The sequence below is a fragment of the Quercus suber genome, unplaced genomic scaffold (genome assembly GCF_002906115.3).
Source record: "Quercus suber isolate HL8 unplaced genomic scaffold, Cork oak 2.0 scaffold_398, whole genome shotgun sequence".
NCBI classification, from domain to species: domain Eukaryota; kingdom Viridiplantae; phylum Streptophyta; class Magnoliopsida; order Fagales; family Fagaceae; genus Quercus; species Quercus suber.
The window spans coordinates 420,637-438,339 of record NW_027069849.1 but is presented as its reverse complement, the minus strand read 5'-3'; the positions used below and the strand labels follow the sequence as shown (position 1 = coordinate 438,339).

Sequence of the window (17,703 nt, the reverse complement as noted above, 5' to 3'; positions counted from 1 at the left end):
CACATAAAATAGCAACATGAGTAAAGTTAGATCATCAACTTGCCATGCATGATTTCCATGGACAGTTTGTAGTTGTATAACCAGACAACTAGGAGTGGTGTGTTGAAAACTTAAAAAAGCAATAAAGTTCGATCATCCTTCATGTTCCCCTTCCTCTTTGCTTTCTTTCTCGCTTTTTAACATGGTATGGGATCAAAAATCCATACTTTTTTTTTTAATCTAAAAAAAAAATCCATATTTTTGGGCTTTAGAGCCTTAGACCACCAAATGTCTCTATAAAATAAATGCAACTTTTTTTTTAAGTGTAATTGCTCTGCAGATTTATCTCTAAACAATTAAACAGAAATAACATAATCTAGCAAGGATTATTAAGAGAAGGTTAAAAAAAATATAACAATCAATCAAAACCAATAAAGGGGATCCACCTCAAAGCATGCCTTCCACACCACACCCCCCCCTCCCCCCCCAAAAAAAAAAAAAAAAGACCCTTTGGATCTACAACTAGACTTCAACTTCCCTATGATTTTTTTCATTCTACAAGACTTTACATCATTGATATCATGATAAATGTATAACCCACCTAAGTGGAAATAAAATATTTTGCTTCATAACTCATTTACGGAGGACTCCATGTCTAGGAGCACGGGGGAATCAAATCCTTTGATGAGGCAATCAGTTTCGCAGCGATACCTGTGAGCCAACCAATAATCAACTCAGAGCACTCAAAACAGAAGTTGCAGAAAGTAGTGTAAACTATACTCTTGAGTCTTAAGACATGTTCATTGATTTAGATAAATTAATTTGAAGTTTGATGAGGAGAAAAAAAGGTTCGAAACCCGTAATCCATTTTAATGAAAACTGTTAAATGGTAAATCAATCTAACTGGTTGGACTTATAAGTACTAGAGAATGTATACAATATAATTCACAGACGGATCAGATAACCATGATGCATCATGTAATAGTGACCTAAATTACACAATCAAGCAAGAATACAATCTATCTTTAGGTTTTTTAGGTTCATATGGAGCCCAAAAACTCTCGACAATCCAATTCAATTTTTGCATACAAATTTGTCATGAATTTTATTGCATTTGATAGGAATATTTCCTCGTGATAGGGAAAACTTCACTGTTTTTGAAGATTTCTTTGTGAGGAGGAACTTTAGGGGAACTAATCAAGGAACAGAGGAGAAATGGGAGACTAGAAGCCTTCTCATCGGCATACTTCATCAACTCTTCAAAATGAGTCATGAATGTGAACATCCATAGTTTAAACAAAATCATTATTAATCATCTCTTGCTAAATTTATTTTTTTATTTTTAAAAGAAACTAATGAGAAGAACTTATGAAATCATGAATATTCATTGGTTAGCCTATCAATTCTTGAATTTGATTCAAAATGTTCACTGACTAACAACTAATCACTACTAAGGGTTATCAAACTGAACGCCCATAGAAGACGTGGATTTGATGGGATTATTGAGCTTGATGTATAGTATGTCAAATGGCCTCTTTACCACTGATGAATTGCCAAAAGTTGAAAACCAAGGTTTTTTTGTAAAACACTAAAACTTATGTCAGTCTCAGGAAGGAAGATTACTTCTTCTTTCAGAAGAGATATCATGAAAACCAGTAATTAAAACAGAGCCATATCAGGGCTTCAGATGAAAGTTACTGATCTAAGCTTCAAGATATTGTTCCTGGATAGTTTACATGGATATCCCTTTTGTATGTTGGAAAATATAAGCATAAAAAAAGAGGGCCATCATGACTAGTGATTTGTGAATTAGCTAAGTACCTAACAATCTGATAATAACAGAGCCAAACTTAAGCGAAAAAGACAGGACTATTTCAGCTAGGAATTTCAAGCAGTGCTCACAATTGACTTCAGTTTGCATAAAAAACTTGAATTAACTTTGTCAATCAAAGAGCTATAATTGCTTGATAGATCAATGATGTGGGCGAAATGTCATTAGATCAATTGAAATTGACAGATATTATCAATGCATACAAAATACCACAACCAAACTTTCTCGTATGTAATCGAAAAGAGCACAACAAACAACACACCACAATTGCAAATCAGCAAATCCTGTGTCTTCACCAACCAGATTCAGCTTTGGACACAGGATTATGAACCAGGTCTCATCTCTAAGTAACACTTTAATCTACACTCTGCACCCCCCATTATTTTCTTACCAACAAAAAAAAAAAAAAAATGCAGTCAGTACTATATGCTAATATTATAAATAAATACCCACCAACAAACTAAGTTAATTGTTCAAATCTCAATTATTATATTAAACAGAACACCAAGAAGTTCTAAATGCACATCAAACTCCACCGAGGTAAATAAATTTCCGAATTCAATTCAAACTACTAAGGTACCAAACATTTGTCTACCTTACCTCAAAATATTGAAAGCTCATTTGGAACCAGGCTTTTGCAAGAGGGCAGTCAAATAAACCTCCCCATACTTCGAATTGGCCTTACTCCCAGTTGCCCACTTCACTTTCTTGTACCCCAACTTCCCAATCAACGGCCCATAAACCTTATCAAGATCCACACTTTTGCTAAAGAAATGATCCAACCACAAGTACCCTCCACTCCTCAACACTCTGTCCACATCAAAAAGCAAGAACTCCAGCGCCGCCGCCGGTATCCACCTATTCACGGCGTGTCCACACCGCACCAGATCCAACACCCCGTCGAAAACCGGCAACCTCTGCTGCAACGGCACGTGCAGAGGCACCAATCCCCTCAGTGCCACCGCCTCGTTGTAAGGAGCTCCTAAATTCATGGTCGTCGTAACGACAGTCACATTGTGGAGCTTCATTGTCGCGGCGAAAGTCCCGGTTCCGCCTCCGATGTCGAGGCCGAGTCGGAGGGCGGAGTTGGCCGATTTCGCAATCTGGAACAGCTGCGGGATCGGGAGGTCGAGCTCGTTGGCGTAGGAGGTGAATCTGTCGATTTCGCGAGATGGGTCGAAGCCAAGCTTCGGGTTTGAGCGAATGAGGCAGCTGAAGGAGCTGCAAGAGTAGTTTTTGTCAGACCAGAGGACGTTTTGGTCGGGAAGAGAAGAAGGGAAAGGGTTGTGGGGAAGAGAGGAAGTGGGTTTTGGTGGGGTTTTGGAGAAGCAGCGGCGGCGAGGGAGAGGGTGGCAGCCGCGGAGGATGAGGGACTCGGCGACGGAGTCGGAGTCCGGTGGGCAGAGAGAGTAAGGAGTGTAAGTCATGTACTTGTGGAGGAGGTCAGCGTGGTTGTGGCAAGACGAGGCGATTGGGGAGAGGCGGGAGTGGAGGAGGAGATCTGATGGGGTGGTTGTGGTTGTGGCGGTGGTGACGGTGGTGGTGGGTTGGAGGCGCGTGAGTTGGTTGATGGTGGCGCGGATGGTGTGGAGCTGCTGAATGAGGTGGTCGGGGACTAGAGGTGCAGCGGTTGGGGGCTTCTTTGGGGTCTGAATTGTGGAGGAAAGGTGGTAGAGAGATAAGATGTTTGTAGCCACCATGGCTAGGAGGAGCAGCAAGTTCAGTCCCATGGTGAAACCCATTTCTCCTTTTCCTCACTTCTGCACTTCTAGACACTGTTGTTTTGTGTCTGTCTGTACTTAGATTTTGTTTTTGCTTTTAAGCTTTCACTGTTTGTTGACTTAATTTAAGTGTGAAAGTGAGTTGAAGTGAAGTAAATAATAAGTTTGAGTGTGGTAGATCTTTGGAGAGTGTTATAGAATTTTTATGGCCGTTGGATTGGAATGATTGGTGGCAATGGAATCTGGAGAGTAACTATGTTTTAAAAGATGCAAATCTAGAGATTTTGTTGGGATCCAGTGGAGGAAAGTGGGTTGCATGGGTCGGCCATTTAGGGCTCACCAATATTTTACTTCTTTTCTTTTTTTCCTCTTTCTTCTTTGCTTCTTTAACGTGAAAATGAACAAATTGAAAGGGAAATCAAATAACTGGAGGCACGTGAATTAAGGGACCTACTTTGGTCTTTGTCAAAGCATATTTCATGCAGATCTGTGTTTCTGTGCTTATCATTAGAATAATGTATGAGATAATGGTATTGTTACCATGTTTCAAGGTATTGTCTGATAGTACCAAAACCACAAATACTTGTTTTTAATTGGTTTTTTTTTTCTTTAACAAAGAAGCTTCATTCCCAAATCAATAAACAAGACACAGGCACTTTCACATGACTTTTTTTTTTCTTCTTCTGTCCTCCACATGACTCTCTAGTATTTTTTTTTTTTTTGGAGAAACGACTCTCTAGTAAATATAATATCAGTAAACTCAACATCATTGCGTGCCCTTCCAAGACATAGCACGTTGTTACGAATTTCAATTTACTCAAGAAAATCCCCCCCCCCCCTAAAAAAAAAAAAAAAAAAAAAAGAGTCTAATAAAGAAAGAGTCAACTCAATATTGTTTGAGGTACTGATAAATTTAAGTAGGACATATTATATTTAAATATTAATTAAATAAAATTATTTAATATTGACTAAATTTTTTTTTTTGGGTGTGGAAATACTGTATAAAATTAAGGTTTTTTTAATTTTATTTTATTTATTTAAGAATCAAGTTTAATTTGATTAATTAAATACATAACTTGATGAATTAATTCTAACAAAATTAGGGTTAATTAATATCATATAGAGAATCAAATATTATAGTTCAAGCATAAAAATATTTAATAAAAAGAAATGAAAAGTTTATATATGTGGGGAGTGGAAGAGTCCCCATCCAGGCTTGGGGCCCAAAAAGTAGTTAGGCCATGGGAAATGAGTTGGACCCATCTTATATGCTACAAGGAAGGCCCAAGGGATAATGGGCTGCGGAGGAAAAGCAGCTAATCCATCCTAAGTACCATGGAAGAAGACGGCGACGTGGGAAGGTAGTTCTCGTGGAGAAGTAAAGAACTAATCTTATTTGAAGGATGCTACATGGATTGTCCACGTGTGGTTTCTAGGAGATGCCTGGAACTGCGAGAAACTTCCAAAACATGCAAGAAGATTGAACATCTTTGCCTTTGCATTAATGATGGGGTTCTTACTTAACCTCTGCCACATTAAATACAAATAAGATAGTCTGAACAATACAAACAACTCCCAAAAGTCAGAGTTCTAGGATAAGGGTGGAGAGGAAACCGATAAAGCTAAGGAATATATTCCTAAGACTTTGGTAGGCAACATGACAGTTTCAGTGATAAGAGCAAGGATTGAAGCTATAAAATGGGAGGGAGAGGCAAAAGGCAAGGGATCCAAAGAAAAAGAAGGAATAGGATACACAGAAGAAAAATCAATCAGAGAGAGAGTGAGGGTAACACCGTAGGAATGGGAGAGTCACCTATTGTAATATCTAGATAGAAATTATAACATTTGAGGTCAAAGAAATCAATTGCTTGAGTTTTCCATTGTGAAGTGTTTATCCCTTGTTGTTTACTTATATATAGGTTATTTGAATAATCGTAATGGTAATTCGCAGAGAACTCCTCGAGGGCCAGTTTTTGTGTCCCCATAATATATATATATATATATATTTAAAGAGGGGTTTACTTTATCTTGGATATATGGAGATGCATGGTTAAGTAAAGTTGTAATTTAATTTTGATTTTGGTATTAAGAGAGAGATAGAGATTGTTTGGTATATAGCCACGAGGGAGATTAAGTAGCTAATCTTGAAAATCTACCATTTAGAATATTGGTTTACAAAAATTATAATCTCAAGTTGTTAAGGAAAATTAATCATTATTAATAATTGGGCTTATTTACAACATTTTTTTTTCAAACAATTTAGGATTTAAATTGGATTGCATTTGTATGGGTTTAATATTTTTGGAGAACTTAATAGAGGTGAGAAAAATAATGCATAATTTTTTTATAGAAATTTTTTTGTCTCCTTTCATAAGGAAAGACAAGGCCTATTGACAAGGACATAAAGCCTTTTTGTAGTGGGAGCGTTAGGCTTAGGCCTTGTACCGACCCTAAATAAAGAATAAGGTAGAACATGTTGTTAGTCTCTAAATTTTAGCCCATGAGCAATTTTCGTTAAAGTTTAAAGTGATTCTTTTTAGTCCTTTAAGTGACATGGACAAATTATAAATTGACATATTATCACTCTTTTAGACACATATATGGACTAAAATCAATCCTATCAAATTTGTAAAGGATTAAAATCAATTATATTTTTTTTTTATATAAGATAGAAATTTTATTATAACTTAATCTAAATGTATATGTGTGTAAAACTCTCTCTTAGAAACTTGAATTCCAACCTCGACCTTGACTCTCCATACTTCACAAATACTTATACTTATAAAGTGATCATTACACAAAAGATACGTGGCAAATACTTTTGTTTTGTTAGTAACCGACAGAAATCGCTTTAAATTTTTTTTTTTTTTTAGAAACAATCGCTTTAAATTTAAGATTAAAAATCAAAGTGTATTTTGACCTTAAGAAATAGGAAGGAAAGTGAAAAAAAGAAAAGAAAAATGTTGCAATGGGTAATGGAACAATGGTGGACCTGAGGCCCATAAAAAGCCTGTAAAATTGCGTCATACAAACGCGAGTGCAAAGCTAAAACAAAAACCCCCAAAAAATCTGTTGCTTTGTGTGCAAGGAGGAGAAGAAGAAGAAGAAGAAGATCCTAATTCCCAAATCCACAGCAAAACAAAACCCACTTTGCTTCTCTGCGTTCAAATCAAACAATGGTGCGTATTATAATTTCTACTTTTTCTTCTTTACTTTACCTATTTTTCTCAAAAAAGGAAAAAAAATCATTTTTTTTGGACGAACCAAACAGAGCATTAGGTTTTGTGTTCATCTTGTAAAAAGTTAGTTATCGATAAGTTTTTGTTGTTGTTGTTGTTTTTGATTTCATGTACTGAATGTCTTATACACTTGCTCACTTTTCAGATTCTGGGTATTGTAGCTTTTGGGTCATTGTAGTTTGAAAATTATGCTGTTGCAATTGTGTGTGTGTAATGTGATTTTGATAACTGTGAATTGGCTAAGAAATAGTTAGTGAAAAATGAAAACCCATTTTTTATTTGTTTGTGTAAAAACTGAGCAGGGCTAAATTGAATCTGGAGTATGCTCATTTTTAGTGGGTTTGCTTTGCTTGGTCTTTGAAGAGATTTTAGTACTTGGTGGTTTTTGGATACTCTGACTACAATAATGTGCATGTGTGTGTTCCTTGGCATGAGCATGAATTGCTTAGTTCATCAGATTAGTGGGTTCAGTTGCATGTTGGTTATTCTGGCTAGAGGCGAGTCCAATGGGCTCTTCTTTAGAAAGGTTCCCTACCTATTAAAAAGGGGAATCAGCTTCAATGAATCAAAAAGAATACTGTGTGTGATACCGATGATACATATGAAATGTGGCTACATTGTTGGGTCAGGATAATTAGCGAACCTAGCTAATAATCGCTTTTAAAAGGACGAACTATGATTTATGAAGCAACTTTATATTCCTTAAGAGTTTGTGCATTATTAATTAGCAATGATGTATTTTTATAAGGTGTGAAACTGAATATCTAGTTGCATAAAGAATAACGCATAAGTTGAGTCTGTTCTGGTCATAGAAGAAACCTTGATCATGATGATAAGCTGCTAAATATAGCCTAAAAGAAATAGAAGGAAGAATCATAAAGTGAAGTTGTCTATGTACTCGCTTGTTCTCATGAGCCCACACTTGCAAGAGTCACGTGAAATATGCTTCCCAAGTAGTGCTCGTCTGTAGTGAGGGTAATCTGCTATCAACTATGCAAGCAAGAAAGGCCATACAATTTGGCACTCAAATGACTACTTAGCTTTTTCTAAGAATAAATGAAGACAGTGAAACTTTAAATTCAATAGTTGTTGAAATGGAATTTCACCTTGAAGCTGTTACCTAAGTATTCTTGCTTTCACCCTTGTTATGTGTACACACTCCAGATGCTGCTCATGGTCCTGAATTTTGTATTCAATGTTTTGTGCTGGATCAGCATTTGATATTTGATTATGGTTCCACTGACGGATGTTTACAGTTTTCTCATTGCAATATGGCTTAATAAATGCTAAAATTAGCATTTTAATTCAACTGATAGGCATTGGTAATAATTTGTTTTGGTTTTCTAGAATATGGTGCCCTTTGGGAGTGTTTATTTAAATTTGAAGTTTTCTTCCTGCCCTTTATTACTGGAACAATTATTTGGGTTTCAAAATTTACCACTTATTGTTTTTATTTAGGCTGATCCTGAGTTAGAAGCAATCAGACAAAGAAGAATGCAGGAGCTTATGGGTCAACATGGTGCGGTAGGCAATCTTCTTTTGACATGTAAATTTTTTGCATAATAGTATTGCAGCTTGCTTCTCATGCTTTGGTGTTGAATGCTTATCATATTATTTGATTTATAGGGGAATCAACAAAATTCTGAACAGCAGAATGCTCAGGAAGAGGCCAAGAGGTTGGTTTTTGAATCTAGTTCTATGCTTGTGGCATTCTGCCACAAATGTTTGCCAGTTCAAGGGTTTTTACTGTAAAGGCAATTGCTTATTCATTTTTAAGTTATTGATTTGAGCAAGAAATTTATGTAGGGAGGCAGAAGAACGGAGGCAAATGATGCTTAGTCAGATTTTGTCAGCTGAAGCACGGGAAAGACGTAAGGTCAAATCTGAAATTAGTGGTTGTAGTTGTTTATTAGGACCGTTATTTTTTTTCCTCTTAATATAATCATTTCTTCATATGTTTGTCAGCTCTTGCATTTTCCTGAAGAATTTACTGTTGGATACTGCTTGTCTAAAAGGCAACCAATTCTAATCTTGGTTTATTTTTATATTTGATCTCCTTTTGCCTGTTGGTAAACTATGCAACTTGCACTCAATCTAGATATCACTATGTCTTATCATATAGGTCTAGCAGTGTTTCTGTTGTTTAAGAAGTTTGGACTGGTCACTTTGGTCATGAATGGAGAATTTAATTCTCAAAATGTGAGGAAGTCTACCAGAATTCTTTATTTATTTATTATTATTTATTTTATTTTATAGGTAAGTAAAAACTTCATTAAAAATAAACCGAAGTAGTTCAAAAAAAAAAAAAAAAACAGTTACCCTGGTACACAGGGAGTGTACCAAGGGCAACAAAAACTAAACAAAACTACATAAATCTTGAAAATCCAGCAAAGAAGGTTAGGCGAGACCACTCATAGCAGTCATCCAATCAAATAAAGACAGTATGAAAAAGCATTTCAACTCTAGAATGCTCCTCCCCTTTGAAAGTTCGGTTGTTCTACTCCCTCCAAATAATCCACATAATACACTGCGGAATAGCATCCCAAACAGTTGCTGCTCTATGTCACCCAACGCCTCCATGCCAACAAGCTAGCAACTCAACCACTTGCTTATAAATAACCCAAGAAATACCAAACAAGCTAAATACAAATGACCACGGGTTATACTTATCCAAAAAAACAAATGACCACGGGTTATATAAATAGGAATAATGAAGGAGTAGGTGATCCACCAATTCCCAATCATTCTTACACATGCAACACCTGTTAACAACACAAATATTCCTCTTACTCAAATTATCCAATGTGAGAATCTTTCCCTTAGCAGCTGTCCAAGTGAAAAAGGCAACCTTAGAAGGAGCTTTCACCTTCTAGATACTTTCCCAAGGGAAAGAATGGCTTCCTCTACCCGTTAAAGTTTTATAAGACGACTTTACTTCAAAGAAACCACTCCAGGTAGGTAACCCGTAACCACACCAATTTATCTTCCTCATTCTGACCAACATCAGCAGAATAAAGAAGAGAAAAAAAAAGATTCCAAGCTCTCCAACTCCCAATCTTGTATCTGGTTAATAATGAGCACATCCCAATGAGCAATCCCGTTTTTCTAACCCAAATGTTTGGCCACAAACGCATCCTTGTTCCTTGCAATGTGATACAACAGTGAGAAAGTTGTCTTAAGAAGTAGCTCCCCCTCCCCACACCACATGTCATCCCAAAAATGAATCTGAGAACCCCTCCCCACCTCAAACTGGACATTTTGAGAAAAACTTCCCCAGCCACCTCTAATTTACTTCCTCAAAGAAACCCCATGAGGTTCATTTGACACTCCAGAACACCAATCACTCCTACAGCAGCTATATTTGTTATCTATCACTACTCTTCACAAAGCATTTGTCTCTAAAGCAAACTGGCATAACCACTTACCCAATAAGGCAGTGTTAAAATAAGTAAGACTTCTAATACCCAAACCACCCGATTGTAGTGGTTGACATACAGTCTTCCAATTAACCAATTGCATTTAAACTTCATTGCCTAAACCACCCAACAGAAGATCTTGCTGTAAATTTTCCAATCGGCGAGCCACACTGGTAGGGGTCGGAAATAATGATAAGAAATGGGTAGGGAGACTAGAAAGGGTACTCTTGATGAGAGTAATTCTCCCACCTCTAGATAAATACCTCTTCAAGGCACAACAATAAGTCGTTTCTCCATCCTTTTTAATATCGAAGTCCAAACAGCAGTGGATTTAAACTGGGCCCCCAATGGCAACTCAACATAAACTTGCTAAAGGCCTCCATTGCTAAAACAAATAAAAGAGCAGAAAGAGAATCCCTTGTCGCAGGTCCCTAGTAACGATAATATTTAAGTGATGTGTGTTTGTCTATTATCCATATTAGTTTGCTGTTTGTTATATTTCTTCTCTTCCTTTTGTTTTTGTGCAGACAACACCTGTAGGTTTAAGCCTTATATGTATATATATATATATATATAAAATTTATGATAAGTAGGTTTAAGGCTTTTTTTTTTATTTTAGGGTTTTCATTGTAAGATTATAGATGAATTCGGGTCAATGTGTGTGTTTGTAGGGCTGTCCACCGTAATACTGGTTGATTGTTGTTGTGTTTTGTTTGTTTTTCTTTCTTCTCCTTTGGCTTGACAATATCTGTATGGCTCAATGGGTTTTGCTGGGCATGCCTAAGAGCATTGTGGTTGTGCTATTTGGTTGGAGATTATGGTTTGGTAAACAACATCAGAGCTCTATTGCTTGGAATGTTGCCCCCTTATACTTAACGTGGTCCATGTAGTGGGATAAAAGCAATTACACTTCTAATGGTGTGGAACTCTCAATCATTGAGCTGAAAATGAAATGACCATATGTGACAATGTTGTTTGAGTGGTCCCACAACCGTGGCACAGGGGATAAAGTTTCTATTGTTGATTTTTTGAGTCTCTCCCTTCGTTTGGAAAAATGTGTTATGTAATACTTTAGGGGAGCTTTGTGTGTATATCCTGTATTCATGTGGGTTCTCCTCTATTTTAATAAAATGTTACTAGTTATCAGGAAAAAAAGTAAACTGTATGGCTCAGAGTTTTTAAGGTCTGTGAAGGGAATTATGGTTGTGTTTTGTGTGGTTTTTAGGTGTTTTTACAGAATACAGTAAAACAAGTTGCTCCAATTCTACATCAAACAAAATTTTAGATCTCAATAAAGGTAGTAGGGTTTTCTGGCGAATGGGTTTAGGTTAACTGGATGAATCTGGTGTTAATGATAGGCTGATTATGGCTGAGAGCTCTATGCTGCAGACTGTAAATTAACAAAAGAATAAAGAGAGAAGAACTCTATGCAAGTCTTATCTTTGAATCACTGCAAACTCTGCATTAAATTCCCATATGTAAACTTGTTTGATTGTCTCTCATATGGAAGCAAAACTAAGACAAACCCACTTTGGAAATTCTTACTTAGTCAAGTCAAAACTTGCTCATAACTAAACAGAATTTTAGAAAGTCCCCAAATTGGAAACTGCCACTTAGCCAAGTTTGAAACTTTCTAATAATTGCACAGGACTCAAACCTAAAATTTTTTATTTTTTTATAAGCAGGACTCAAAGTCTCAAACTAGCATAAAGCTAGAATAAAATTAATTTGATCCGCACTCTTGCTCAAATTTACTTCCTTCTCACAAGCAAATATTTTCAAACAACTTTTCTTTATGGTATGATTTCAAATATAATACAACAAGTGGTTGGTTTTGGGTTATTGGTGTGAAAGCAAAGTTATAAAATTTTCGCTGTATTGACTATTACAACTGAAAATTTTTTGTACCGGTTACTAAACTGGTATGGTTAAGCCCTCAGAAACATACTGGTTTAAATACTGGCCTGTTTCAGCCTATACTGGCCGTTTCAGTCTGTTTTTGGAAAGTTCCGCTAGTAAATGCAATTCGGGCTGGTAGAACTTCAGCTCCTCTTCTTTCTTTATTTTCTCTATCCCGTATGACAGCTCACGACTTTTCTTTTTGGTTTTCTCTGGGTTGTTAGATGGTTAGGTGTCATCTTTTCAAGTTTTACTCTCTAGGTGTACTTTCTTTTTTAATTAGATTTATTAGGGTCCACATGTACTTTTTTGTTTGATTTATTAGGTTGGTGGTGAACATGACCAGAATATGGCTGATTGGCTGGTGGCATGAGTTTGCATTTTTGAAGACTCTCCATGATTCTGTGGGTTTTAAATTGTAACCAAATATATATGTTCATATATATATATATATATATATTTTTTTTTTAAGTTCACGGTTATATGTTCATATATATATATATATATATATATTTTTTTTTTTAAGTTCACGGATAAATATAAATATATAAATAGCAATAATCCTGAAATGTTACTTTGGTATTGACTTGTACCAAAACATTTATGTTCCTTGGCTAATCTTAAACGGTCATTGGTATGGAACTTTGTGTCAAAGGCTTAGAAACATAATAATATTGACCAAAACTTAATAGGTTGAAAAAATTGATAGCCTGAGAATCAATTGTAAATAGAAGTGGTTTCCATGGCAGCATGCTTTCTTAGGCTTCACCTTTTTATGATGGAAAATAATTGAGTAGAATTGTACTAACAGTTATGCAGCATTATGATTGTGATGTTTGTAAAACCTATTAATTTTACATTAATTGTAGGTAAATATAACTCATGCACCTATACGGGGTTGAAACCTATAACCTAATCCTCTATCCCTTATCTAAGTGGGGAAAGATTGCTGTTTGGTTCAAAGACCATTTGAAATCTCTTATACCTGAAAATTCTGTGACGGTTCTTTTTTCTGGATACATAAAGTCGGGGACAAGATGTTAATTTTGAATAACCTTGCTGAAACGAGCTTCTAAATACTACCAGACATGATTTTGTGTAAGTGGAGATCACTTGCTAATGTAAACTAATTCTTTTGGAATTGGTATGAAAGCAGACATTAGTTTACATGCAGAGATGGAGATGACCTGCTAATGTAAATGATACATGACAGATGTGTGATGTGCTTCACAGCAAATGTAAATGATACTTTGTTGTTGCAAAACTTCTTAGAAATATTATAACATAAGCTTCAGGTTATGATCTCCTTTTTTCATTAGATGTCTTCTCTCCTGTAATTAATTTTCTGTTCTTTTATTTTTTTTTTGCTTGTACTATTTGACTACTTTGTTCTCTTTTTGCATAAGGTTGTATTTTTAATGAAGACTTTTCTTACTTATCAAAAAATAAAGGGGGCAATAAGAAGTCACTGAGTGGACGGCAAGGTCATGGGTTAGGTGTGTGTATAATAGTAACTGTAACTTATGAATAAAAGCGGGCAGTAAAATCTAAAAAGCCAGTAATGATGCGTTATATCTCTTTGTAAATCAGCAGCATATGGGAATGCGTCTTAACCAATTTGTACATTTGTTTCATTAGGCAAATTTGTTTGATTTTATTGTATGTTTATTCTGTATATGATTGGCATCACGTGTCCAATGTCTGTTGTTATGCTGTCTGTGCAGTTGCCCGAATTGCTTTGGTGAAACCTGAGAAAGCTAGAGGTGTTGAAGATGTGTTGCTAAATGCTGCTCAAAGGGGTCAGATAGTTGAGAAGGTATACCAAATCAATCTTGAGCTTATCATCTTATGTAACAATTGCATGCAACACCCCTCTCACTTGGTTGAGAAGCATGGGATCAATTGCTATGCAAGGGGCGTTGTATGCATCTGTTACATGAGATAATGCCTCACCAATCGTGTCCTAGTGCAATCTTAGATGCCATTTGCTTTTGGTGGAGCATCTATCTTAAAAAATAAATCAAAAGAAGTTGGTCTCTGACCAATAGCACACACTTTTACATTTTATATGTAGGTTTCTGAAGAGAGGCTCATATCATTGCTGGAACAAATTAACACCCAAACGACTAGGCAAACCAAAGTCACAGTAAGTACTCAAGGTTTTTTACAACTTGCAAAATTTTTTTCCTCATTGCTGTAATTGCTGTCTTATATTGCTATATATATTCCAGATCCAGAGGCGTCGGAGTGTTCTTGATGACGATGATTAGCTCGTATCTGGAATGAGTGTGCTTATTTGATTATATAATGCTGTTTGGAGTGAGATACATCAATGGTACAATGCTTTGTTGGTTGTATATTAACAAAGTTCACAGTTGTATTTTTATGGGCGAAATGTTTGGTTGAAAAGGACGTTGGAGTTGTAGATCTTCATCTTGCGTTATGTTTTATTACAGTATCTTTTATGCTTAATTATTGAATCAATGTTTGCTACCTAAATAATTTGATGTTCATCCTAGTCCTATAAGTTGCTCTAATATTGATGCAAATTGAAAATTATCCCATGCAACAGTTTAGCTGGAATCTTCTCCTTAGAGATTTGAAACTCCAAGTGACAGGATCACAGAGACAAATACTTTTTTTTTTCAGTTGAACTACAGAATTAGCTATTTTGGTTAGAGTTCATGGAGCTCAAACGAAATAGAAAATGCTTATATATATATATATATATTTGTGATAATGAAATATAAAATACTTGGAAGACATGATCTATTTGGTACTGTACTTTTTATTATCAGATGGTACTATACATATTAATTGTCAATAGTTATTTATTTTCGTATTAGACGGAAAAGTATGGATAAGGGTCATCAAATAGCCCATGGCTCACGGGCCGACCCAAAAACCCGGCAGCCCATCGGGCTAATGGGCAGCCCAGCCCGTTGTTATTAAGGCACATGGGTAGCCCACTAGCCCAGTGGGTTAGGCCGTGGGCTAGTTTTTATGCCCATGGGCACCCAGTGGGCTAGCCCAGTAGCCCAGCCCGTTGGCCCAACCCGTTGCCCAGTCCAATAACTTAAAATTTTTAACAAAAATATATAGGAAGTGTATGAAGAATTGATCTTGAGATATTGTAATAGAATTTCTTAAGAAAACTCTCCCAACTAGGGCTGTCCACGGGTCGGGCCGGGTCGGTTTTGGACCCAATCCGGACTCGACCCGCCGGCGTCGGGTGAAGAGTGGAGGAACCCGGACTCGACCCGCCGGAAGCATCGTTCGAGTCGGTTTCGGGTGAGGGTGAACGTCGGTCGGGTCGGGCGGGTCACCGGAATAAAGAAAGCATCAAAATCTGGAAAAAAAAAGTCGCCGGAACCTGGAAATCTCACCGGATTCTGGAAATATTCGCCGGATTCTGGAATTTCTCGCCGGATTCTGCATTTTTTGGCTAAAAATTGATGGGACTTGGCCGGATCTCCTCGAATCTAAGCTCGACCTCGCTGGATCTGCTCGAATCTAAGCTCGACCTCGCCGGATCTACTCGAATCTAAGCTCGACCTCGCCGGATCTCTTCGAATCTAAGCTCGACCTCGCCGGATTCTGCATTTTTTGTATAGAACATCGGTCGGGTCGAGTGGCTCGGGTTTTGGAGAAGAAAACCGCCACTCGACCCGCCGGCGTCGGGTCTTGGGCGCGGCAACCCGTAACCGACTGACAGGAGCGTCGGTTCGGGCTGAAATCGGGTGGAGATCGGGCGGTTTGGTCGGTCCGGCGGGTGTGGGTCAGGTCTGGACACCCCTACTCCCAACCACTAAGATACTTAAAGTAATTATGCTAAACTTAGTTTACTAAATATATATTTTTCTAGTAGTCTAGCAAATTTGAATTAACCATTTGATTTTTTTTATTAAAGATAAAAATAAAAAACCATTTGAAGCCTTATTTTTTTAAAAAAAATTAAATAGATTTGACAATAAAAAAATTTGTAATTAAGTATTAAAGTCTTTGATCCTTTCCTTTTAAAAAAACTAGATTGACTATTTCCTTATTAAAAATTGATTATTTATTTCTAAAAATAATAAAATAATATGCTAACACAATCTCATGGGTAGCCCATTAGGCCCAACTTAGTAACCTAGCCCATTAAAGACAAAATGGGCATTGCCCATGGGCAGGGTCATAGGCTGAGGTTTTCTCTTTCGGCCCCGCCCGACCCGGCCCGTTAACTAGTTAATAGCCCATTATGCCCAGCCCATTGTGCCCTTGGGCCAAGTAAAAATGGGCCGGGCCAGCCCGACCCGACCCATTGACGACCCTTAAGTATGGAAAAAAAAAAAAATCAGCTTCCCTATAATCTAAATTTTTTCCTTATATATGCGGTATCTTTTTTGGTTTTCCTTGTATATGCGGTATCTGTTTTTGGTTTGGTTTGGGTTCCCTTTTCATCGATCCGATGCTGGAGCACTCTCCCACAATGGGATGGTAGCAACTGGATGAATGTCATACCATCAAAACACTTGGTGCTTATTAATGGTTATACCCACCAAGGACCTTGGTATGAAGGAAACACTTATCTCAACTACAGCAATCCCCATAGTCTTGCTGAATGTTGGAGGTCCTATTTCAACAACGAAATTCCCGTTGTTGCCAAAGAATTATGGAAGAATTATCATTTTGTTGGAAGTACAGGAAGGATTTCTGTATTCACCACCAGGAACTACTCAAGTGCAGCCATGGGTCTCCGCTGGATCAACTATGCTACTCCTAGCGATTTCCTTACTCGGCCATCAGAGAGAGAAGATTTAAATTGGTGTGGAGTTTATATATATATATATATATATTTTTTTTTTTGTATTTTTTTATTAAAAAGAAAAAAAGAAGAAGAAGCGCCTTTCTTTCCCCCTACTTTTTTTTTTTTGTATTTTTTTATTAAAAAGAAAAAAAGAAGAAGAAGCGCCTTTCTTTCCCCCTACTTGATAATTCTTAACAAACATATATGATATATTGTACCCAAAATTATAAGAAGTCTTATTTGGTGGAAGTGTTAGCAGCACCGAGAGCAATCTGTTTTGCACAAGAACTGAACTTTCCTCAAGTAATTTGTGAGGGAGCCTCTGAAGTTATCATTAAGGTACTAAGGGTCTGTTTGGATATAATTTATTTTGCTGAAAATTAAAAACACTGTAACAAAATAATTTTTAAATGTGTGAATAGTGTAGTGAGACCTATTTTTAATTAAACTTTTGGCGAAAAAAGATATTTGTGGGTCTCGTGAACAGTGCACAGAACCCATTGACAGTGCCATTTCAATGAAATGTGTGGACGTAGAAAGTGGTAGTGGGTCCTGTACATAGTGCATGGGACCCACTGGCAGGTTTGTGTTCACGTGCTTCTGGTAAAGAAAAAAGAAAAAAAGGAAACGCAAGTGCAAAACGCGCTGCTTTCATTGAATCCAAACGCTGCTTAAATAGTAATAATTTCACTTCTTCTAGCTTTGGGCATATCTTACAGGATATCAAGTTTGTTCCTTCCTCTTTCCAAAACTACATCTTCAGCCACACTAGAAGACAAGGGAATAGAGTAAGCTCATGGTCTTGCTAGATTAGCCAATTTGTCTTCCA

At 36.8% G+C, this 17,703-nt stretch overlaps 2 protein-coding genes across 2 annotated transcripts; one reads left to right on the top strand and one right to left on the bottom strand.

Annotated features, from left to right (window-relative positions):
* Nucleotides 1-365: 365 nt before the first annotated feature.
* On the bottom strand, nucleotides 366-3,851 carry LOC111998503 (probable methyltransferase At1g29790). The gene is made up of 2 exons (XM_024030596.2): nucleotides 2,411-3,851; nucleotides 366-690 (listed from the first exon to the last, which is right to left on the bottom strand). The coding sequence occupies exon 1, from the start codon at nucleotides 3,550-3,552 to the stop codon at nucleotides 2,428-2,430; it is 1,125 nt and encodes a 374-aa protein (XP_023886364.1). The 5' UTR covers nucleotides 3,553-3,851; the 3' UTR covers nucleotides 366-690; nucleotides 2,411-2,427.
* Nucleotides 3,852-6,564: 2,713 nt separating this feature from the next.
* LOC111998517 (uncharacterized) lies at nucleotides 6,565-14,587 on the top strand. Its single transcript, XM_024030614.2, has 7 exons — nucleotides 6,565-6,710; nucleotides 8,229-8,294; nucleotides 8,397-8,446; nucleotides 8,577-8,641; nucleotides 13,810-13,901; nucleotides 14,160-14,231; nucleotides 14,317-14,587. The coding sequence occupies exons 1-7, from the start codon at nucleotides 6,708-6,710 to the stop codon at nucleotides 14,353-14,355; spliced, it is 387 nt and encodes a 128-aa protein (XP_023886382.1). The 5' UTR covers nucleotides 6,565-6,707; the 3' UTR covers nucleotides 14,356-14,587.
* The last annotated feature ends 3,116 nt before the right edge of the window (nucleotides 14,588-17,703 follow it).

What these genes read in the sequence shown, in the direction of transcription:
- LOC111998517 (XM_024030614.2), top strand. An exon ending in AGCTGAAGCACGGGAAAGAC is followed by an intron (nt 8,642 to 13,809) that starts GTAAGGTCAAAT and finishes CTGTCTGTGCAG; the next exon opens with TTGCCCGAATTGCTTTGGTG. An exon ending in GGGGTCAGATAGTTGAGAAG is followed by an intron (nt 13,902 to 14,159) that starts GTATACCAAATC and finishes TTTTATATGTAG; the next exon opens with GTTTCTGAAGAGAGGCTCAT.
- LOC111998503 (XM_024030596.2), bottom strand. Translation starts at nt 3,552, where the DNA reads ATGGGTTTCACCATGGGACTGAACTTGCTGCTCCTCCTAGCCATGGTG.